Genomic DNA, 22182 nt, shown 5'->3' with positions numbered 1-22182 from the left:
GTGTGCTTATTTGTGCCCACATACTTGACAACTTGTATGTATTGTCCATGTCTATTGGCCTGGGATGGCTACAGAGGCATGTGGCTGGTGGGAAGGTCACCTGGGTCCCTGGAGCCCCTCCATCTGCCCACCATCCTCTGACGGGACTGTCACACCTCTATCCTACCAGATGGCTGGCCTGCTGCCCCTGCTTCGAGATTCATTCCATAGGCCCTTCACAATGCTGTGGCCCACAGACTCCGCCCTGCAAGCCTTGCCTCCCGATCGCCAGGTCTGGCTATACCATAAAGACCACCGTGACAAGCTGGCGGCTATTGTGCGGGGCCACATGATCCGCAACGTCGAGGTGGGTGCACTCCCAGACCTTGGTCCCCACTGCCTGCCACTGAGCCTGCCCTCCCAGCTCCAACTGTGCTCCATCTGCTCAGGCCTTGGCATCTGACCTGCCCAACCTGGGCCCACTGCGCACCATGCATGGGACCCCCATCTCCTTCTCCTGCAGCCGTGCCCGGCCGGTGAGTCTGGGGAGGAAGCTTGAACGAGGGAAGCAGGAGGCAGGGGCCCTGGCACTGGCAGGGCGGGGCAGGGGGGCTGCAGTACATCTGTGATCCACCACGTACTCCACATCTTCCGCCTGCAGGGTGAGCTCACGGTGGGAGAGGAGGACGCCCGGATTGTGCAGCGACACCTGCCCTTTGAGGGGGGCCTGGCTTACGGCATCGACCAGCTGCTGGAGCCACCTGGCCTCGGTGCCCGGTGTGACCGCTTTGAGACTCGGCCTCTGTGGCTGGTGAGGGAGGCCACAGGCCAGAGGTGGATGGATAGGCAGGGGCCTAAGCCCACCTGTCCTGTCCACTCACTTGAGCTTGCTTTGTTGGTCTCCCTTCCTTGCAGAAGGTTTGCAGCGTTTGTGGGCTGGAACCACCCTGTCCTGAGGGCTCACAGGAGCAGGTAAGGGGCTGGGAGCCAGGTGGGGGTGGGGGAAGGGCCCAGGGCCTACCAAGCTCAGGTTTGCAGCCTGATTCCTCTTGGCCCAGGGCAGCCCTGAGGGCTGCTGGCGCTACTTCTCAAAGTTCTGGACGTCTCCTCCGCTGCACTCCCTGGCACTGCGCAGTGTTTGGGCCCGGCCCAGCCACTGGGGTCAGCCCCAAGGCCTGGGCAGGGGCTGCTACCGCAACTGTGTCACCACCACCTGGAAGCCCAGCTGCTGCCCTGGTCACTATGGCAGTGAGTGCCGAGGTGAGTGTCCTGAGGCTGTGGAGGCTGCTGGCTGGCTTCTCCAGCTCCCAAGGTGGCCAAGGGCGTAGTTCTGGCCATTGTGCCTCAGAAAGGGTGTCAGGGTGGTCAGGGGCTGGGGACGGGGAGTGAATCTTACCAGGTGAGAACGCTCTAAGAGCTGGGGTGGGTGTGTAGATGGTACAGGACCTGGTGGGGTGTGTTGGGGGTCCGGGTGTTCTCCAGGGCGTGGGGAGTTGGGTGGATTGCTGCTTCTGCAAGAGCCTCTGCTGCTGCTGGGTGGCGGACGGACTGTGTGGCTAGGCTGGGGATGCGTGTCTGCGGCTCCTGATGAGCGTCCCTGGCCCCACCTCTCTTCTCCCACCCTAACCCCTAGCTTGCCCTGGGGGTGCCAGCAGCCCCTGTAATGGCCATGGCACGTGCATGGACGGCATGAGCGGCAGCGGGAACTGTAGGTGCCATTCGGGGTTTGCCGGGATGGCATGTGAACTCTGTGCCCCAGGTGCCTTTGGGCCCCTTTGCCAAGGTAGGCTGTCCTGCCCGACCCTGCCCTATCCTGCTCCCTAATCCACATGGCCCATGTGCCGCCACCATCCTGCCTGTCCCTCTCCCCAGCCTGCAACTGTACCTCCCATGGCCACTGCGATGAGGGCCTGGGGGGCTCTGGCTCCTGCTTCTGTGATGAGGGCTGGACTGGGCCACACTGTGAGGTGCAGCTGGGTGAGTGGGCCCTGTGCTTGTGCCGACCCTGCACACTTGTATACCTGCACACACCAGTGCATGCCCCAACTGCACAGTGAGGTGGAAGGGGGTCTAGGAGGGCAGCCACTAACCTGGATGTGTGGGGTGGGCCCTGGGGGACAGAGCTGCAGCCTGTGTGTGCTCCACCTTGCGCATCCCAGGCCGTGTGCCGCGCTGGCCACAGCTGTGAGTGCAGCCTGGGCTACGAAGGGGATGGCCACACGTGCACAGGTGAGCAGGAATGTGAGGTGGGAGGCCCCACTCCCCTCCCCTCCTTTCGCCTGGTCCAACCACTCTCTCGCTGCCTCCAGTGGTAGACCTATGCCAGCATGGGCGTGGCGGGTGCAGCGAGCATGCCAACTGCAGCCAGGTAGGCACAGTGGTCACCTGCACCTGCCTGCCCGACTACGAGGGTGATGGCTGGAGCTGCCGGGCCCGCAACCCCTGTGAGGATGGCCACCGCGGGGGCTGCAGCGAGCACGCTGACTGCCTGAGCACTGGACCGGTGAGCAGGCGGGCAGCCAAGCAGCTGGGCGGGGGCCCCCCGATGAGCGGCTGCCCCAGTCCCTGAAGGGCGCCCACCTGCTCTGCTGTCCAGAACACACGGCGCTGTGCGTGCCACGCCGGCTACGTGGGTGATGGACTGCAGTGTCTGGAGGAGCCTGAGCCACCCGTGGACCGCTGCCTGGACCAGCCACCACCCTGTCACGTGGACGCTGTGTGCACTGACCTGCACTTCCAGGGTGTGCTTCCCTGCCCTCTCCCAGCACCCTGGCTTTACCTCGGTGCTGGCCCTCTGACCATGTATCCCTGCCTTCCACAGAAAAACGAGCTGGTGTCTTCCACCTCCAGGCCCCCAGTGGCTCCTACAGCCTGAATTTCTCACAGGCCGAGGCAGCCTGTGGGGCCCAAGGAGCTGTGCTTGCTTCTCTCCCTCAGCTCTCTGCTGCCCAGCAGGTGCGCGGGGCCCAGGAGTCTGGAGCCAAGCCTGTGGGGGCCCCTTGAGTTGGGTCTTGGGGTCTCAGCATCTGTTTGTACCCCTACAGCTGGGCTTCCACCTCTGCCTTGTGGGCTGGCTGGCCAATGGCTCGGCTGCCCATCCCGTCGTTTTCCCGGCAGCAGACTGTGGCGATGGTCAGGTGGGCGTGGTCAGTCTGGGTGCCCGGGAGAACCTGTCGGAGTGCTGGGACGCCTACTGCTACCGCATGCAAGGTACAGCCACCCACCACACCCCATTCTCTGCCCTGCCTTTTCCCACTGACCCACTAACTCACTGCCTTTCCTGCAGACGTGGCCTGCCGATGCCGCGATGGCTTCGTGGGTGATGGGGCCAGCGTGTGCAATGGGAAGCTGCTTGATGTACTGGCCACCACTGCCAACTTCTCCACCTTCTACGGGGTGTGCAGGGGCCCAGGCTTAGGACCGGGGGGTGGTACAGCTGGGATCCCTGTGGAGAGAGCCTACCCACAACCCTGTCCCCACCATCCCAGATGCTACTGGGTTATGCCAATGCCACCCCGAGGGGTCTCGACTTCCTGGACTTCCTGGACGACGAGCTCACCTACAAGACACTCTTTGTCCCTGTCAACGAAGGCTTTATGGACAACCTGGTAAGTAGCAGGGGATGTGGGGAGAGCAGGGCCCAACTCTGCTCCCTCTAGCTGGCCCAGGCCAACAGGCCCTGCTTTGCCCACAGACACTGAGCGGCCCAGACCTGGAGCTACACGCCTCCAATACCACCTTCCTGAGCACCAACGCCAGCCAGGGTACCTTGCTTCCCGCCCACTCAGGCCTCAGCCTCATCATCAGTGACATGGGCCCTGACAACAGTTCTCGGGCCCCTGTGGTGAGTCTGGAGGCTGCCCCTCCCCTACTGGCCCCAGCCCTCACTCACCCACTGGGCCTGACCTGGTCTCCCTACAGGTCCCAGGAGCAGTTGTGGTTAGCCACGTCATTGTGTGGGACATCGTGGCCTTCAACGGCATCATCCACACTCTGGCCAGCCCCCTCCTGGCACCCCCACAGCCTGTGAGTTGGCCAGGGGTGGGCAAGGGGTGAGGAGACCGCTCTGGCCAGGTCTCTTGATGCTCTCCTCGTTGGCAGCGGGCAGTGTTGGCCCCGGAGGCCCCACCTGTGGCAGCAGGCGCAGGGGCTGTGGTAGCTGCTGGAGCGCTCCTTGGCCTTGCGGCCGGAGCCCTCTACCTTCGTGCCCGAAGCAGGTCCGCAGGCTTTGGCTTCTCTGCCTTCCAGGTAGGCTGGGCTGGAGACTGATGGGGTTGGTGGGGTCTGGGCCCACCGAGCTTGCTTGAGGCCTCTCACTACTCACCTCCCTTCCCAGGCGGAAGATGCTGCTGCTGATGACTTCTCCCCATGGCAGGAAGGGACGAGCCCAACCCTGGTCTCTGTCCCCAACCCGGTCTTTGGTAGCCATGATGCCTTTTGTGAGCCCTTTGACGTGAGTGCGGGGGCTGGGGGCTTGGGAAAGGGGACCCAGGGCCTGGTCTCAGTCCAGCCACTAACAAACATACAGTCCTCCCCTCAGGACGCGCTCCTGGAGGACGACTTCCCTGACACCCAGAGGATCCTCGAGGTCAAGTGACGCAGCCGGTGCTGAAGCAGAGGCACGAGCAGGAGGGAGGCGGCTTTTATTGCCCAGAGTGGGTGGGGACAGCAGGGGCTGGGCCTGGTCCACACAATAAAGGTACCCTCAGCGGATGTGGGCCATGTCGCCAAGGAAGGGTGTCTTCATGCATCCGGTGCAGAGCTGATCCATCCAGAGCGGTGCCTCGTGCTGCAGGGGCGTGCGGCGCGGGTAGAAGGTGAAGTCCACGCGGTAGTTGAGCAGACAGCTGAGGGAGGCCATGTAGAGGTCGGAGAAGCGCACCAGGCGCCGTGAGAAGTAGGTGGGGTTGTGGAAGGTGCGAAAGATGCTCCCGAACTGCGCATTGAACAGGGCCTTGGTGATGCACCTGGGGAGGGAGATGTGGGCACTCATGGGGGTGCTCCTGAGGGGGCTGGGCTGGGGCTCCTGCCCAGGCCCCACCACTCACCTCAGCTCCTGCCGCTCCTTCATCCAGGCGGCCAGCACCTGCCGAGACTCGGCATCCTGGTAGGTCTGGGGGAGACAAGGGGTGCTCTGGGTGTGTGCAGCCAGGCAGCGGCCCCCCACCTCCCTGCAGGCGTCCAGCTGCCCCCGCACCTGCATACGCTCCAGTAGCCCCGTGAGTGCCTGCTGCCACGTCAGCGAGTGCATGTACTGCTCCGTGTTGATGATGCGGATCTCTCGCTCCAGCTCAGGGATAATGGCACCTGTGCGCCAGCCGTGACGCAGCATGAGATCCTGGGGGGCAGGGTGCAGGGCTCAGTGCCGGCCAGGAGGTCCCCCTCCCCTCCCCACTGCGACCCATCCCCGCCTCCCGCCCTCACCGCCAGGTCACTGTAGAGGTGGTCTCCGAAGTAGAGCACACGGGGGCCTCGCCATTCCGTCAGACGCAGGAAGTCAAACAGGTTTCCCTGGGAAGAGATTGGGGGTGGGCGGGGGAGACCGGGCTAAGCCCAGTGTGCCGAAGGGGCTCCCCCAGGGTAATTCTCCACCAGTCTTCCCAAATCCCTAATCCCCAGAGGCAGCAAGGCCCCTCTAGCCGGATGCTGGGCTGCCCTTTCCCGTGGCCTCGCTGTCCCCTCCAGGCTCCGGAAGGGGGTCTGCCTGGGGCAGGAAGGTCTCCTATAGGCCTGGCCTGGTGCCCTGGGCCTCCCCTCCCCGTGCCCTCACACCCACCCAAGCTAGGAATTGAGTTCACTCTTTGTGGGAAACAAACTGCAGCAGTGACCCCATGGCCCTGAAGCAAGCAGGCCACCTCAGCCTGAGCCCAGAGGGACCCAGCAGACCAATGGCAGTCCTCACTGTGAGGCCGCCTGCCCCTCCTGCGCCAAAGCTGGAGAGATGAAAACAGCCAGGCTCAAGCACAGCAGAGGAAGCTGGCAGGGGAGCAGAAACCGGGGCAGGGGTGGCGGGGGGCACAGAGCAGGAGGTACAGCAGCCTCCACAGGGCAGGCACCCACAGCCCAGAAGTGAGAATATACACCCAGCAAAAAGGAGTTACTAGAGGCAGTCTGCGGGCGTGAGAGGCCTGGGGAGGTGACAGCCGTGGGGGAAACAGGTAGCTGTGAAGGGCTTAATGGTTGAAATAAGCTCAAGCAGAGAAGGTGAGGAGCAGGAGGGAAGTACGAGTGGGCGGGGCGCTGAGGACGTGCCAAGACGACGAGAACCACGCACAGAACCACGCACACAATGAAATTTCAGAACACCAGGCATACAGAAGTCTAAAGCCTGCCAGAGAAGAAAAATCAGTGTTCCCCACAAAGACGCGTGACCCTCCTCAGGCTCAGCCAGGATGCCAAGACAACAGGGAGCATCAGCCTCAGAGCCGAGGGGTAAAGCTCGTGCCCAAGGGGGCCACCGACAGTTGGGGGCCAGCAGGGTGGAAGGCCGAGCGGTCGGCAGGGGTGAAGGGCTGGGACCTTGGCACAGGGCGGCCCGAGGCTGCTCCCTGTGCCTGTCACTGGCCCGACTGCTGGCTTCTTCCCTGCCCCCAGCTTCTGGAACCTCCATCTCCAAGAGGCCCTGCTCAGCCAGGATTTCCGCATTCCACCCAGAGCCAAGTGCCTTAATCACCTCCTGCTCACAGCCACCTGACACTTCCCCACCAAGCACAAGGCCCTTCTCACCCTCCTAGCCAGCCAGAAAAGGGGTTTCCTCCGAGGCCTGTGCCAGCACCCCCACCAGCCCAACTCGGGGGCCCCAACCAGGCTCATCTGGCTGCAGCAGAGTGCTCAGCCAGAGGCAAAAGCAGGGCCATTTATTGGGCACTTGGCGAATGCCCCAACAACCTAAGAGCTTTACACCACCACTCAAGTAGAGTATTATACCTCTTTTACAGACGAGGAAAGCACAGCACAGAGAGGCCAAGCAATTGGGCCAGGCCCTGGGAGCCACTTCCTGTGAGGGGACAGAGCCACAACAGAAGGTGTGGTGGCTGGTCAGGGCCCAAGAGGCCGTGCGGCAGCCCCGCCACAGCCTGGGGCCATGGCTGGGCCCTGGGGTCCCTACCAGGTACAATTCCCACCTAGATGGCTCTCACCTGACGATAGATCTTGCCCTTTTCCAGGCGGGTGATACGGTCCCAATGCAGTGAGCCCTTCTCATCAAGTTTTCTGAAAGGCCTAGGGTGGGTTGAAAGGCCTAGGGTGGGGTTAAAGGGCCTGATTTCCAGTCTGTGGCAGGACCACAGGCTGGACACCTCCCACTCTGCAAAGGCCCACCTGCTCACCTGCCCGTCAGCAAGGGGGTGCCCCCACCCCAGGCACACAGGGCGGCAAGCAGAGGCCAGTCCCCGCTCCCTGGGCCCATCGCCCCTGCCAGGCCCATACTTGCGCCGGTCGGTGAAGAAGCTGGGCTTGTCTGCCTGGACGATGACCACGTCGAAGAGTTGGCGCCAGTCGGCACCCACCATGTGCCGCATCCCCTTGTCCCTGGTGGGACAGAGTGGGACAGGTGGCAGGTGTCTGAGGGAGGCTCCAGGCCTGCCCATCCCAACTCAGGCCTCTGCCCTGCTCCCTCCTCCCACGGGTTGGGGGACACGGGGGTGCTCACACGAAGCTGAAAGGACTGTTGGTGATGAGGAACAGCTGTTTCCCGTGCGCCACCAGGCGGCTCAGGACGGCGAATGTCTCATCCCCTCGCAGGATGTACTTCTCTAATGGGAGGAGATGGGAGCTTGTGAGGGCCAGCCCTGCACCCTGCCCGGACAGGCCGCAGCAGGGCAACCATCCCCCCTTACCCATGTCCCGCTCGATCCACTGGTACATAAGGCCCTTCACGTGCACATCTCGAATGGCGTCCTGGGGGCAGTGGAGGGACAGTGAGGCCACAGTGGAGCCCAGGAGGACCTGCCCTGCTGTGGCTGGACTTCACCTTCTCTGCCACACTGGGAGGCAGGCCTAGCGCCCTCACCGTCACATCCTTATAGAGGTGTGCTTGGTCAAACTCCAGGCCATGGCCCAGGAAGTGGTCCACCACGCAGGAGAGCAGTGCCATCTCTGGCAGCGAGAAGATGTCCATGAACTGCTTGATGGAAGGACCCTGAGGAAGGACCACTGACTCAGCAAGCCCCAGCTCCGGAGACCCAAGAGCTCCAAATATGTCTTGGGACACTGGTGGAGGGGCACAGCCTGTGGGTCAGGGCTGGCGCACCAGGGTGTGGGCACTGCCTCCCAGGGAGCCAGCACCCACTGTGAGGTCATGGAGCTGGCTGCCCTGGGCAGTGGCAGACGGAGCGAGTACCTTGCCATAGAAGCCACTCATCTGGTACAGTGGGATGTGCTGGGTGCCCCCATATAGGTCGATCACCTCTTCGTCTGGTACAGGCTGAAGGCCCCTGGGTGGATGCAGAGATCACCAGTCCGAAGTGGTCCTGAACCCGGGCCACGGTGTAGGGTGGGGGACCGTGGGGTGATGCAGGACAGTGTGGACCTGGAGCAGCAGGCTGGGGTGCGGTCAGGGCAAGGTTAGCACTGACCTGTAGGCTGTCCCCAGTTGCACATAGTGGAAGGCGTCAATCTTCATCAGAAGACTCTGAGGGCACCAAGGGAGTAAGACGGGCAATGAAGGAGTTTGCCATTAGCTCTGAGCCAGCCTTTGCTAGCCCCCATGCCGAAGCCCCAGTTGGATGGTACCAAGGGTATCATGTGCACGCCAAGAGGAAGCTACAGCTTTGAGGCCAAGGGAGTAGAAAGATAAGCACCGCCCCCGCCCGCATAGGAGACTGGCAGCTAAGGAAGTAGTTCTGATATACATCCAGTCAGGAGGGGCCAGGGAGTCAGTGGTCTAGCCACTCACCTTCTGAATATCATAGTGGAGGCCACGGATGGCAAAGCTGGGGTTGTAGTCATACTTTCGAATCCCCTCCGGGTACTGTCAGGGGAAATCAGGTCAGGCCTGAGCCAGCAGTACTGACAGACCTGCTGGCTGGGCAGCTGCCTCAGGGGATCAATTCAGCCACCCATCCAGGGGCGCCCCATGATCCGGCCTGGGACCCCTACCTGTCTGGCCTCACCTTGTAGTGCTCAATCAGGATGTCACGGGCGGCAGTGAAGATCTCTGGGTGCAGCGTGTCCGCATACTGGGCCAGGGTGTAGTCATAGTCGAAGCCGTAGACCTCGACATCACGCAGGCTGATCTCGTTGTTGGCATAGATGGCCGCTGGGTTCAGGAGACTGCAGACCTCAGGAGGCAGGAGGTCTAGAGGAAGGAGGTATAAGTATAATGAGGATGATCAGGAAACACCCTAAAATGGTACTCTTAGCTCAATGCAGCATTAGGTCAAACTGAGGCTCAGAGAAAAGTCACTCGCCCAGGGTCACATGGGTGGGGTAAACTACCAGTTGCTCTGAGCCATGCCTCCTCCAGACTCTCATAAGCCCCATGGGACACCTGGCTATGCTCTGACACTTTCCACCTTGCCTGAAGCTGGGGTTGGGACTTAGGAACATTATCAAGGTGAGGGGTACTGGGTAGCTCCGCTGCTGCTCAGGGCCCCAGCTCTGTGCACCTGCCACAGGTCTCACAGTGAGGCCCCTCTAATCGGATTTCAGCTGCCCACCAGTCCACGTAATGACATTCACTGCCCCTGGGACCAAGCAGGACCCTGTGGGGCTCCTGGGTACAGAAGCCTTTCTGTCCCCCATTTCTGTCCCTCACTCCAGCCTCCATGACCTTCCCTGGGTTCCAAAGGGCAGATTTGAACAGCTGCTAGTAGGGAAGGGAAAGGATGGGGAGACAAGGGAGGAGCAGCCAAGAAACAACCTGAGGCAAGATTTGAGGAACCAGAGAAGCTCATCAAGATTAGACCAGGGCTTCCCTGGTGGCACAGTGGTTAAGAATTTGCCTGCCGATGCAGGGGACATGGATTCATGCCCTGGTCCGGGAAGATCCCATATGCCACGGAGCAGCTGGGCCCGTGAGCCATGGCTGCTGGGCCTGCGCGTCCGGAGCCTGTGCTCCGCAATGGGAGAGGCCACAACAGTGAGAGGCCCGCGTACCGCAAAAAAAAAAAAAACCTGCCTCTTGGGACTTCCCTGGTGGTGCAGTGGTTAAGAATCCACCCGCCAATGCAGGAGACACGACTTCGATCCCTGGTCTGGGAAGATCCCACATGCCACGGAGCAACTAAGCCCATGCACCACAACTACTGAAGCCTGCGTGCCTGGAGCCCTTGCTCCACAAGAGAAGCCACCACAATGAGAAGCCCAGCGCACTGCAACAAAGAGTAGCCCCCCTGCTCACCACGACTAGAGAAAGCCCGCGCACAGTAACGAAGACCCAACGCAGCCAAAAAAAAAAAAAAAGAATCTGCCTGCCAATGCAGGGGATACGGGTTTGAGCCCTGGTCCGGGAAGATCCCACATGCCATGGAGCAACTAAGCCCGTGCGCCACAACTACTGAAGCCCATGTGCCTAGAGCCTGTGCTCCACAACAAGAGAAGCCACTGCAATGAGAAGCCTGCGCACCACAACGAAGAGTAGCCCCAGCTCGACGCAACTAAAGAAAGCCCACGCGCAGCAATGAAGACCCAGTGCAGCCCAAAATAAATAAATTAAAAAAAGAAAAAAAAAAGATTAGGAGACCACAAGATTAAAGGAGTGCAGACCCTGCACACACCCTAATCTTATCAGCAACCCCACCCTTGAACGACTGCTATAAAAACTCCTCACCAATTCCTCCCCGGTTGGCAGATAGTTTTTTGGCGCAGGAGCCTGTCCCCCTTTGCCTGCCAAAGCAATAAAGCTATTCTCTTCTACTTCACCCAAAACTCTGTCTCCAAGATTCGATTTGGCACCCAACATGGGGCTGACTCGTGGGCAGTCCTGGGGCGGGTGCGGGGCGGGGGGGGTGGTTCCCTGGCTTGATTGGATGCTCCAAGATTTTCTCCATGCCAGCCTCATTCAAGAGTGGAGGGCTGAAGAATTCCTTTAGAGACCAGATCACCTGGGACCCTTGTCTGGGAAGGCTGAGCCCCAGTCATACCCCATCGGCCATCCTGGCAGCTGGAACTCCGAGGCGGGACAAGACAGTGGAAGAGTGGTCCTGCTAGGGACCACCCTAGCAGCTGCCCAGCTGCTGAGGTCATCTTCGCCTTGAGGATGTTCCTCTCTTCCTCCTGCCTGGACCACCCTGGACTTCCTACTCCAAGGAATTATTTTGGGGAAGCATAAAAGTAGCATTTGGGATGTCACAACACCTCGGCTAGCATTTGGGGAAGTCCCCCAGCGTGTACTCTGTGGCCACTTTGACCCTGTCCGTTTGGGGGAACCTTGGTTCCCATTTGGGGGATTCTCCATTCCAGGAAATCCCATTTGAGAGGTGTGCCACTTGGGCAGAGATGACGGGCTAAGTGGGACTTGGAAGCCCATTTCGTTTTGGTTTCTGTTTGGGTTTTTGGTTTCTTTGGTTTGAGGCTTCTGTTGCTGGCTAGGATTTTGGTTTGTTCTTGGTCTGAGCCTGAGTGTTCTTTCAATCAAACATGGGAAGTGCTTCTTCTTCGAGTCCATCTGATAGTCCCCTGGAGAAAATTCTGGCAGACTGGTCAACCTATAGCTATCAACCTATGGCTAAAAAGAATGAGATTCTATTGTAATTCTGTTTGGCCAATGTACATTCTTAAAAGTAAGGAGAAGTGGCCTTTGTGTGGTAGCCTAAATTATTATTCTATTCTTCAGCTAGAATCCTTTTGTCACAGGAATGGAAAGGCTGGGAATTCTCTCCACTCCAGGCTCTCCAAGAGCCAACTCTGGGTTTGTTCTTTTTCAAGAACTGAGCCAATCTGTTTGGAAACCTTTGTCTGGGAGTGGAAGCAGAATTTTTAAACTACACCTCCTCTAATTATCTGTGTGGCCATAGCTTATCTGTCGTCTGTTCTTTTATGTGTATTGTTTTGGGGTGAGCCACTCTGGCTTGCGCAGGGTGGGAAAATTCTACCTGCTCATTGTGGGCCACTTTGAATTCTCTGTCCGGGAGTGGAAATGGAATCTTTGGGCTACGCCTTGTCTGATCTTTTGTTTGTGGGACCATGTTTGTTGTTTGTATGTGTGTGTGTGTCAGTACTTGCACTGACTGGTTGAGACATCTTTTGTGAATAACAGAGCTCACGTGTGACAACATCAGTGTATCCTTCCCTATTGCGTGGGGCTTTGCCTGTGGAGGAATGTTGGTTGGGATTTTCCCTTTTGGACTAGCCTTGTTATAGGTGACCAGAGCTCTGTTCAATCTCTGTACACCCCCTAGGGTATTTTTACAAAACTAGGAGCTCTTCAGCTATGCTCCCATGAAAAGGAATTGGTATTTCTTTCCCCCTGTGCCTAGGTCCTCAGGAACACATGTTATCTAGACCATCTCTAGTTCCTGAGACTGAAGAAAAAGGGCAGGGGAAAGAAGGCCTTATTAAACTCAAGTGGAAAAACTGTGAGATCTCTGGTTCTGTCTTTATGTAGGAGCTAACTTGTAAATGAGCTCTGTTTAATTGACTTAAAAGTAAGAGCTTACAAGTTAAATCTAAATGTCTAAAAAATTGGCCAATATAAATTTTGGACCACACGATCTGGGAAATACTCAGTACTGAATTGATATCTGTTACTGAAGGTAGGTTAAGCTTGTTGGTTTAATTAATATAGACATGTATTTAGAATCATCAGTGTTAAGTAAAGCAAACGAGGTTAAGAGTTTTTAGGTAAACTCTTTATGAATAAGTATTTTAGGAATGTCTACTTAAGAATAATCTCTCCAGATGCTTGGTAACTTAAAATTGTAGAGTTGTGCTAAATTAAGTTAAATGATGGAAGTTTATTGAATAGGTAGGCCATTTCCAAGTAAAATAAGATACTGAAACATTAATTACTGAATACTGGCTTCCCTTTGCAGAGAGACTAAAGGTATGTAGGAACTAAAGGTATTTGGTGCCACCCTGTGATTCTTTATAAGAAAGCACATGTCTGGGACTTCCCTGGTGGTCCAGTGGTTAAGAGCCTACCTTCCAATGCAGGAGATGTGGGTTTGATCCCTGGTCGGGGAACTAAGATCCCACATGCTGTGGGGCAACCAACTAAGCCCACACGCTCTGGAGCCCGCATGCCACAACTAGAGAGAAGCCCCGCACGCCGCAAAGAAGAGCACGCATGCCACAACTAAGACCCGACGCAGCCATAAATAAATGAATGAAGAATATTAAAAAAAAAAGAAAGCACATGTCTTTAGAAATTATTGGTATTTATGTTTATAAATCTACAGAGTGCTGAAGACAATTCACGGTTGCTTAAGGAAAGTAGGTTGTGTGTTTTGAACAAAAGATGGTATGAGGAATGGCACTGCATTTTCCTAAGGAAAAAAAAAAGTGATTTTTGCCCTAGAGCTGGTTGATTTTGAATGGAAAAGGGGCAAAATGTTTACAGAAAGTTGTAGAAGGTCTGCAGAAAAGGAAAAGGAAATTTAGTTGGGTAAATGAATTTTGTTGGGAGTGGGCTGGGACAAGACTGGATTTGGTTTCTTCCTCTAAAGTTTTCTTGAAATACTGCTTTTGATAACAGCTTGTGAGTTCCTTTGCCTTTAAGTGATCTGTATTCACCTTTAAAATCTTTTCACTTTGGTTAAGTAAATAGCATTGTTTGGCAGTTTCTAAAAGTTCTTTTGACCTCCAGCTAACTTTGAGATGCTTCAGAGGGCCCCTGAGGCATTTCAGAGAGAAACATTTAATTAAGATTTGGTACGTTAAATCAAATGTAATCAGTTGTAATTCTGGTTATTGTAACCAAGTTTCTTTATCGATTACATTGTAATCAGATGTTTAACTGCATCCTTTAAGTCCTTCTGTCATTTATAGACAGTTATTGTACTCTGATGCTTTCGCAGAAGTGCTTCATCTTCAAGATTTATGCGAAGGACCTTCAGACAAATACAGGTCTCTCATAAATGTCATATCATACCACTGAGCTGGGTCTACTGCTTAAAGCACATGTACAATGCTCGTGTGACAATTGGGTATAAATGGTAAAATGTATGTCCTATAAAATGTTTCCTCACTAACATACCTCTGAGCTTGTTCACGATACCTGATCAGTTTTCCTCCAGTGTGGATTAACTAGGCAAATATAAAAGAGGCCTAGCATGGAGGGACATGATCTACAACCAGGTCAAACAGCTGTATCACCCCGGCATTGAGGGACAGCTATTTTGATTATCAATGCTTTCTATTGAAAGATTTGCAATCAGAGGGAAAATGATGAAAAAAATCTGCATGTATTGAGGTGTGGGGAAGTCACTGGCTTATACATGGTTTAACTTTAAAAAAAGGCCTGTTTTGTGGCCTTTCAGACACGCATTGTACATCTGCTTTGACACTGAGGAGGGGAGTGCATTTGAAAGTCAAAATGGAGTAACTATGGTAAAACGAACTGACCGTTGTGTATGTGATTTCGGACATATTTCTGTATTGTTGCAAACTTGAATTTTCTGAGCTACATCAGACTTGGGATGCCACAAGGATTTAAAAATTCCCCCACCCTCTTCAACGAGATTTTGGCTAAAGATTTACAAGGATTGCACGTGGATCAAGGTTGAGTAGAGGCCTTCCCAGCCAGAACAGAAAAAGTATTAGAAGTGACAAAAGCTCTTCTTAAGGACATTATTCCTAGGTACAGCCTTCCCTCTACTATTCAGAGTGACCATGGATCTGCTTTCATAGCAGAAATAACACAAACAGTAAATAAAGCTTTAGGTATATAATGGAAACTTCGCTCAGCATGGAGACACCGATCTATGAGAAAGGCTAAGAAGATGAATCACACCATGAAGAACTTTTGCTAAGCTATGCCAGGAAACTCATCTAAAATAGAACAAGGGCTTGCCAATTGCTCTCCTCCATATGTGGGTGGCCCCTAGAAGCAGGCGAGGGTTGAGCCCTTAAGAAATTATATACAGGCGACCATTCTTGGCTCCTAAGAGTAAAGAAAGAAAAACAGTTCATGGTTCTGGGAAAGTTGGACAGCTGCATGTAAATCAATGAAGTTAGAACACACCCTCATACCATGCACAAAAATAAACTAAAAATGGCTTAAAGGCTGAAACGTAAGACATGACACCATAAAACTCCTAGAAGAGCACAGGCAAAACATTCTCTGACATAAATCGTACCAATGTTTTCTTAGGTCAGTCTCCCAAAACAAAAATAAACAATGGAACCTAATGAAACTTACAAGCTTTTGCACAGCAAAGGAAACCACTCAAAAAATGAAAAGACAACCTATGTACGGAATGGGAGAAAATATTTGCAAATGATGAGACAGACAAGAGTTAATCTCCAAAATATACTAACAGCTCCTACAACTCAACAACAAAAAAACAAACAACCCAGGGAATTCCCTGGAGGTCCACTGGTTAGGACTGTGTACTTTCACTGCTGAGGGTGCGGGTTTCATCCCTGGTTGAGGAACTAAGATCCTGCAAGCTGCACAGTGGGGCCAAAAAAACAAACAACAACAAAAAAAAAACAAAAAAAAAGAAAAAAAAACACCAATCAAAAAACAGGCAGAAGACCATAATAGACATTTCTCCAAAGAAAACATTTAGATGGCCAGTAGGCATGTGAAAAGATGCTCAACATCACTAATTTTTAGAGAAATGCAAATCAAAACTACAATGAGGTACCACTTCATACCAGTCAGAATCCCCATCATTAAGAAGTCTACAAATAACAAATGCTGGAGAGGGTGTGGAAAAAAGGGAATTCCACTCTTGGTGGGAATACAAGTTGGTGCAGCCACTATGGAAAACAGTGTGGAGGTTCCTCAGAAAACTAAAAATAGAACTACCATATGATCCAGGAATCCCGATCCTGGGCATATACCCAGACAAAACTATAATTCAAAAAGATACATGCACCCTATGTTCACAGCAGGACTATTCACAATAGCCAAGACATGGAAACAACCTAAATGTTCAACAGATGAATGGATAAAGAAGATGTGGTACACATAAAAAATGGAATACTACTCAGCCATAAAAAGAATGAAATAATGCCATTTGCAGCAAGCATGGATGAAACGAGAGATTATCATACTAAGTGAACTAAGTCCGAAAGACAAATACCATATATCTCACTTACATGTGGAATCTAAAATAGGGCACAAATGAACCTATCTACAAAACAAACAGATTCACAGACATAGAGAACAGACTTTTGGTTGCCAGGGGAGAGGTGGGGAGGTGGGGAGGCAGAGGGATGGACTAGGAGTTGGGGGTTACTGGATGCAACTGTTACATTTAGAATGGATGAACAGGGACTTCCCTAGCAGTCCAGTGGTTAAGACTTTGCCTTTCAATGCAGAGGGTGTGGGTTTGATCCCTGGTCAGGGAGCTAAGATCCCACATGCCTCGTGGCCAAAAACCAAAACATAAAACAGAAGCAATACTGTAACAAATTCAATAAAGACTTAAAAAAAAAATGGTCCATTTAAAAAAAAAATCTTAAAAAAACAAAAAGAATGGATAAACAACAAGGTCCTACTATATAGCACAAGGAACTATAGCCAATCTCCTGGGATAAACCATAATGGAAAGACTATAAAAAAATAATGTAGGGCTTCCCTGGTGGCACCGTGGTTAAGAATCCGCCTGCCAATGCAGGGGACACAGGTTCGAGCCCTGGTCTGGAAAGATCCCACGTGCCACGGAGCAACTAAGCCCGTGCACCACAACTACTGAGCCTGTGCTCTAGAGCCCATGAGCCACAACTACTGAAGCCCACACGCCTAGAGCCCATGCCCCGCAACAAGAGAAGCCACCACAATGAGAAGCCTGCATGCCACAACAAAGAGTAGCCCCTGCTCGCTGCAACTAGAGAAAGACCGCGCACAGCAGCGAAGACCCAATGCAGCCTAAAAAAAAAAAAGTACATATGTGTATAACTGAGTCACTTTTATATAACAGAAATTAGCACATGGTAAATCAACTATACTTCAAATAAATAAGTTAAGCAGTATGTACAACAGACTGGTCAATTGTTAACCGCTAAGCATGAGTTTGTGTCTCACAGGTCTCCCCCTCGCCTGGAAGCTCCCTTTCATCCCTTCAAAGCAGGAGACAGGGTGCTGCTGAAAGTGTGGAAAGAACAAGAACCTGAGCAGCAGCTTGAAGAGAAATGGAAGGGAGCCTATGATGTTCTTACCACTCATACCTCTCTGAAACTGGATGGAGTAAAACCATGGGTACATCACACTAGAGTAAGATGATCACCAGAGACTGACCAGCCACGCCTGCCTACAGCCAGCGAACAAGACTCCTAAGAAGTGGACATCTCACTCTTTGGGAAACCTTAAGTATTTGTTCCGACAAGTGTAATGAAGTTTTGTTTTCTTATTCTTTCTCATACCTTTTACTTTTCCCCACAAAACTATAGATTCATATGCTGATTCTCTTGATAATTCATAACTGCTGGATATGTGGTGAGCTTCCTATTTCCGAGTCTTCAGGGTGGACTTGGTGAGTTTTCCCCCTTACAGGGAACTGTTTGGAAACAACTGGCTACAACAGCCCAGTTCCAGACTGGGTTTCCGATTTATTCTCCTGAATTTCTAAGGAAGTGAGATCTACACCATCTACTAAAGATCCAGTTGTCACTCGTTTTACCTTTAACTTGGGTCTGTTGCACCAAAATGGCAGACTAAGGGATTGAGATCTTAATCATACAGGACTCCTCGGATCCAGGACTAGGAATTCAAGTATTTCTAATATTTCTTTCTTTGTTTCTTTAATAAATTTATTTATTTATTTTTGGCTGTGTTGGGTCTTCGTTGCAGTGTGCAGGCGTTCTCTCCTTGCAGCGAGTGGGGTCTACTCTTCATTGCAATGCACAGGCTTCTCATTGTGGTGGCTTCTCTTGTTGCGGAGCACAGGCTCTAGAGCTCAGGCTCAGTAGTTGTGGCGCACGGGCTTAGTTGCTCCGTGGCATGTGGGATCTTCCCAGGCCAGGGCTTGAACCTGTGTCCCCGGCATTGGCAGGCGGATTCTTAACCACTGCACCACCAGGGAAGCCCTCTAATATTTCTAATTCGGTATCTATGCCCCGTTTCAGCAGGAAGTAAGATTTGGGGAAAGATAAAATTGAAGCAGGGATTAAAACCGAGTCCCTCTGCCAAGTTTATGATTAACATTTCTATCCAAAACAATTATTCCTTATCTTGTCCAACATCTGTTCTCCTCAAGACTGAGGAGTATCAAAGAAAAGGGGGGAGTGAAACCAAGCAAGACCCTGTGGGGCTCCTGGGCACAGAAACCTTTCTGTCCCTCATTTCTTGTTTGTAGGGAACAGACTCCAGCCTCCATGACCTTCCCTGGGTTCCAAAGGGCAGATTTGAACAGCTGTTAGTCGGGAAGGGAAAGGATGGGGAGACAACGGAGCAACAGCCGAGAAACCACCTGAGGCAAGATCTGAGGAACCAGAGAAGCTCATCAAGATTAGGAGACCACCTGAGATGAGATTAAAGGAGTGCAGACCCTGCTCACACCCTAATCTTCTCAACAACCCCACCCTTGCACCATTGCTAGAAAAACTTACCAACTCCTCCTGGGTTGGGAGATAGTGTTTTGGGGCAGGAGCCTGCTGCGTCCCCCTTTGCCTGGCAAAGCAGGAAAGCTATTCTCTTCTACTTCACCTAAAACTCTGTCTCCGAGACTTGATTCAGCACTGGTGTACAGAGGCCGAGTTTTCAGCATCACCTCTAGGCAGGGAACATTGCTAATTATGACAGGTGGGACATGTGGTAGGTTCTGGGTCATTACCCAGGCTGCTCTCCTTTGAGGATACAGTCAGAGCCACCCCAATCCCCTGGCTGCTCCCTAGGGGGCTGAGGGTTCCCAGGCTTATCTGCCTTTGTTTCCCCATCTGTGCAGTGGGGGAGGTGGACGGGGAAAGGGCACGGGCTTTGAGGTCAGAGAGAGCAGACCGAGCCCTCCCTCACATGGCTGTGACCTCAGGAAAATTACCACACCTTACCTTTCGGGGCTCAGTTTCCTTGTCTCTAAAGGAGGAATAAAAATTGTACCAACCTACAAAATTAAAAAGAGGGTCATACAGAACGTGCTCTGGGCAGCATTCCCACCTGGACCCGTGGCAAATGTAGGATTAAATGGGCAATGCACCTCTGGAGCCCACATTTCCCTGTCCCCAGTTTCCCTCAAAGAAACGGGTTGCAGGGAATCAGAGGGGAGCAGGCAGGACTAGGTGCACACACAGCACACTGCCTTGCAGGGGCTCCAGGTGGCCCCGTTCCTGAGACTTCTAGCCTGTGGCTGAGGCCCAAAGAGCCCAAGCCTCCAGTGAATTAATTTTTGTCTCAGACACAAGTTGTGATCTTGAAGCAGAAGCCCTTGGCCATGGAGCAGACATTTGCCTCAGAGGTCCCTTTGGAACACAGGCTCCACACCCATCCCCTTTCCTTTGGAGACAAGTACAGAATGTGGGTGGGGGAACAGGTGTGGCTGGTTCCTCTGGTGGCCCTTAGGCCTGGAAGAGCAGCTGCTTCAGATTCGTGGGTGCAGATGGAACACTCCTCACCTGGGTGCACATGAGACACAGCTGACATCAGCTCTCTTATGAAGCTGCTTCTGAGATGTCCCTTCCCACGGTCCTGAGTTCCTGGGTGCCATCTGTGACTCTCAGCACAAAGCCCAGTAGTTCCCCAGGAGGGCAGGGGTCTGCTTGGCTGTGCAGCCCCTTCCTGGCACTGAGTTCTGGCCAAATCCAGGCTTTCGCCTCTGCCCTTGAGGATATTCCGAGGGATGGACAACCCTCCCAGGAACAAAGCAGGATGGGGAAGCAGCCCACAGGCCTGGCCTCCTGACCCAGCTTCTAGACTGAGAAAACCATAGCTCTGGGGGCCAGAAGGCCCCAGTTTCTTCCATAGGGCTGTGGTGGTGCATGGGGCCAGGTGAGGAGATATGCCCCCCACCTGCACCAGCCTCCCAAATTCACTGGTCTCACTGTCCAGCCCCCACCTTCCAGGCCAACTCCTCTCAATGGCAGCCATGAGACTTGTGGGGGCCATCCTCCCAGCTGCTGCAGGTGCCTTAGAGCTCACTCCAATCCCATGAGGTGATCACATTTATTCCTCCATCATCCAGAGGAAGAAACTGGAGTGCAGGGAGGTAAAGTCACTTGCTCCAAACCATCTAGCAACAGGCCATGGAACTGAGATTTGAATTCAGGTCACCCTAACTGCCTCAATCACTTTGTCCCTCCACCTAGCCTTCCAGTGTCACCACAATGAGGCTGGCGGGGGAGGGGCTGGCCTGGGGCCTGGCTCCCCAGCAAAGTTTTGCCCACAGGCATCAGCATGTCTCAATGTCCAGAATCTCCCCCAAGGAAACCCAGCCAGAAGGGGATAGTTAGGACCCAGGGGTGCAAGGCTGGTCCATCCCGGCACTCACTATGGCATCTTGGAAATGACCTTGCCCATATCACATCAAGAGGAGCTTGGGGGGTGGGTCTCTGTGAAGATCTGAAAATCCAAGTGGGCCCTGAGTGATAAAGCCCACTAGACTTCCCTATGTCTCTCCCCCACACCTACAATGCAGCCTTCTCAGGCTGCTCTACTGAGGGTCTTCTCGAGGCCCAGAGCAAAGACAGGTCCTTAAACGGCACCCCATGTATGCCCAGTCCACTGGGTGGCGGGGGGAGGCAGGGATGGTCCTGATAGAGGCCCAAGGGCTTCAAAACCACAAGTCCTCAGGGCTTATTCTGCCTTCAGCTCCTCAAAATGTGAGTCCTGTCCACCCATACTACTCCCAGGTCTCTACACAGCTGGAGTGGAAGCCCTCGTTCAGGCAGTTGGAATCTTCCAGACAGGACCACTTTGTCTTATAAGATGACAAAAGCTATATCACTCCCAGAGGGGCTCCTCCTGAAGTTGCCCCATCCATTCCTGGACTCTTTCCGAGTCAGCACCACAACCCTGTGACAGAGGCCCCAGGACTGTGTTTTCCGATGTAAGACACTGAGGGTCCGAGAGGAAGAGGCTTGCTGAGCGCCACCCAGCTGGTCAGTGATAGGGCCAAGCCCCAACCACATCTGTCTGCTAAAGAGGCAGGGCCCCAGAGACCAGAACAAATATCCAGCCCTCTGGCCTCACCAGGGTGCTCTGGGGCCTCATCTGCCAGTTTTGCAGAGGGAGAGAGGATAGAGGAGTAAGTGCCCTGGCCAAGGAAGCAGCAACCCTTCTGGATTCCAGGGGACTTGGGGGACTTGGGCGACTTGGTGTCGTTTCTCCAAACAACGCCTTCCCCTCCTGAGCTGAGAGCGCGAGACTCCAGGGCGGAATCTAGAGGCGTCCGAAGAGTCTACTCGGCATCTTTTGAGTCAGGAATCTCTAGGAGCCCGCTTCGGCCAGCGCCGCCGGCTGGCTGGCTTTGTCCCCAGTACTCCCGCCCCAACTAAAGGCCCCGAAGAGAACAAGGGGTTGGGGGCGTTTCCGCTTCGGCCTCCCAACAGGCGGGACCCTGAGGAAAGACGGCGGGGCCCGCCTTCCGGCGGCCGCTACAGGAACCCCGAGCTCCTGAATACTGAGCGGAGGAACAAACCGCGCACCCGCCCGCCTCCGGGAGTCCCCAGAAGCCCCCAGGACCCTCCGCCGGAGTCCCTCCCGAAGGGTTGCCCGGCCTTAGGGCTCTGGGGCCCTGGCGAGCCCCACCACGGCGCTCCCCCCGAGGAGCGGCGCCCGGGACGACTCGGGAGCGGTACCCTGGAACTCGGTCCGTCGGTCCGTCGGCCAGGCTCGCGTGTGCCGCCGAGAGGGCTACACGCCCGGCGCTCCTCCCGCTCGGGCTCACCTACCGTGCACCAGTCTCCGCATGTCCTGGTATCGAGCCCACAGGTGTGCGCTGGGCTCGGCGCCGCCGGCGGGCGCCGAGCGCGGGGCGCCGGGGCAGTGGGCGCCGGGACCCGGAGGGCCGCAACCAGGACAGGAGGGCGAGGACGAGGCGGCTCGCGGCCCGCCGTGGTCTCGGCGCGGCAGGCAGCGCCGAGCGGCCGCCCGCAGCCCCACACCCGCCATGCCCGCTGCGCGCCGCCCGCGCTGCCCTCAGCCCTCCGGCCCGTCCGCCG

The 22182-nt window shown here is 54.5% G+C and overlaps 2 protein-coding genes across 7 annotated transcripts in view; one reads left to right on the top strand and one right to left on the bottom strand.

The window, feature by feature from the left end:
* STAB1 (stabilin 1) overlaps positions 1-4710 on the top strand; it is a 27014-nt gene extending 22304 nt beyond the window's left edge. The window contains exons 51-69 of one of the 3 annotated variants that reach the window (XM_060161647.1): positions 170-346; positions 429-515; positions 641-790; positions 895-951; positions 1038-1239; positions 1613-1762; positions 1852-1956; positions 2101-2208; positions 2289-2482; positions 2576-2720; positions 2801-2934; positions 3024-3189; positions 3266-3375; positions 3468-3587; positions 3674-3823; positions 3901-4005; positions 4081-4227; positions 4316-4432; positions 4520-4710. In XM_060161647.1, the coding sequence (XP_060017630.1) occupies positions 170-346; positions 429-515; positions 641-790; positions 895-951; positions 1038-1239; positions 1613-1762; positions 1852-1956; positions 2101-2208; positions 2289-2482; positions 2576-2720; positions 2801-2934; positions 3024-3189; positions 3266-3375; positions 3468-3587; positions 3674-3823; positions 3901-4005; positions 4081-4227; positions 4316-4432; positions 4520-4576 (2481 nt within the window). In that variant the 3' untranslated portion in view covers positions 4577-4710. Of the gene's footprint in view, positions 1-169; positions 347-428; positions 516-640; positions 791-894; positions 952-1037; positions 1240-1612; positions 1763-1851; positions 1957-2100; positions 2209-2288; positions 2483-2575; positions 2721-2800; positions 2935-3023; positions 3190-3265; positions 3376-3467; positions 3588-3673; positions 3824-3900; positions 4006-4080; positions 4228-4315; positions 4433-4507 lie in introns of those variants that run through there. The other 2 variants (XM_060161646.1, XR_009542770.1) reach the window with 2 other exon arrangements.
* NT5DC2 (5'-nucleotidase domain containing 2) lies at positions 4606-22182 on the bottom strand. 4 transcript variants are annotated; one of them, XM_060161654.1, is made up of 14 exons: positions 21913-22180; positions 9093-9277; positions 8876-8950; positions 8556-8611; positions 8321-8414; positions 7991-8119; positions 7818-7878; positions 7631-7733; positions 7408-7542; positions 7119-7200; positions 5404-5490; positions 5177-5317; positions 5028-5092; positions 4606-4946 (listed from the first exon to the last, which is right to left on the bottom strand). In XM_060161654.1, exons 1-14 carry the CDS (start codon positions 22130-22132, stop codon positions 4685-4687), a joined length of 1695 nt encoding a protein of 564 aa, XP_060017637.1. In that variant the 5' UTR covers positions 22133-22180; the 3' UTR covers positions 4606-4684. The 4 variants fall into 4 exon arrangements, with proteins under 4 accessions (XP_060017637.1, XP_060017639.1, XP_060017641.1 ...); XM_060161656.1 differs by having other exon boundaries at positions 7408-7509; positions 21913-22177; XM_060161658.1 differs by lacking the exon at positions 21913-22180 and adding an exon at positions 19639-20195 and having other exon boundaries at positions 7408-7509.

Source organism: Lagenorhynchus albirostris, chromosome 10 (assembly GCF_949774975.1).
Source record: "Lagenorhynchus albirostris chromosome 10, mLagAlb1.1, whole genome shotgun sequence".
Taxonomy (NCBI): domain Eukaryota; kingdom Metazoa; phylum Chordata; class Mammalia; order Artiodactyla; family Delphinidae; genus Lagenorhynchus; species Lagenorhynchus albirostris.
This window is presented reverse-complemented; position numbering and strand designations above follow the sequence as displayed.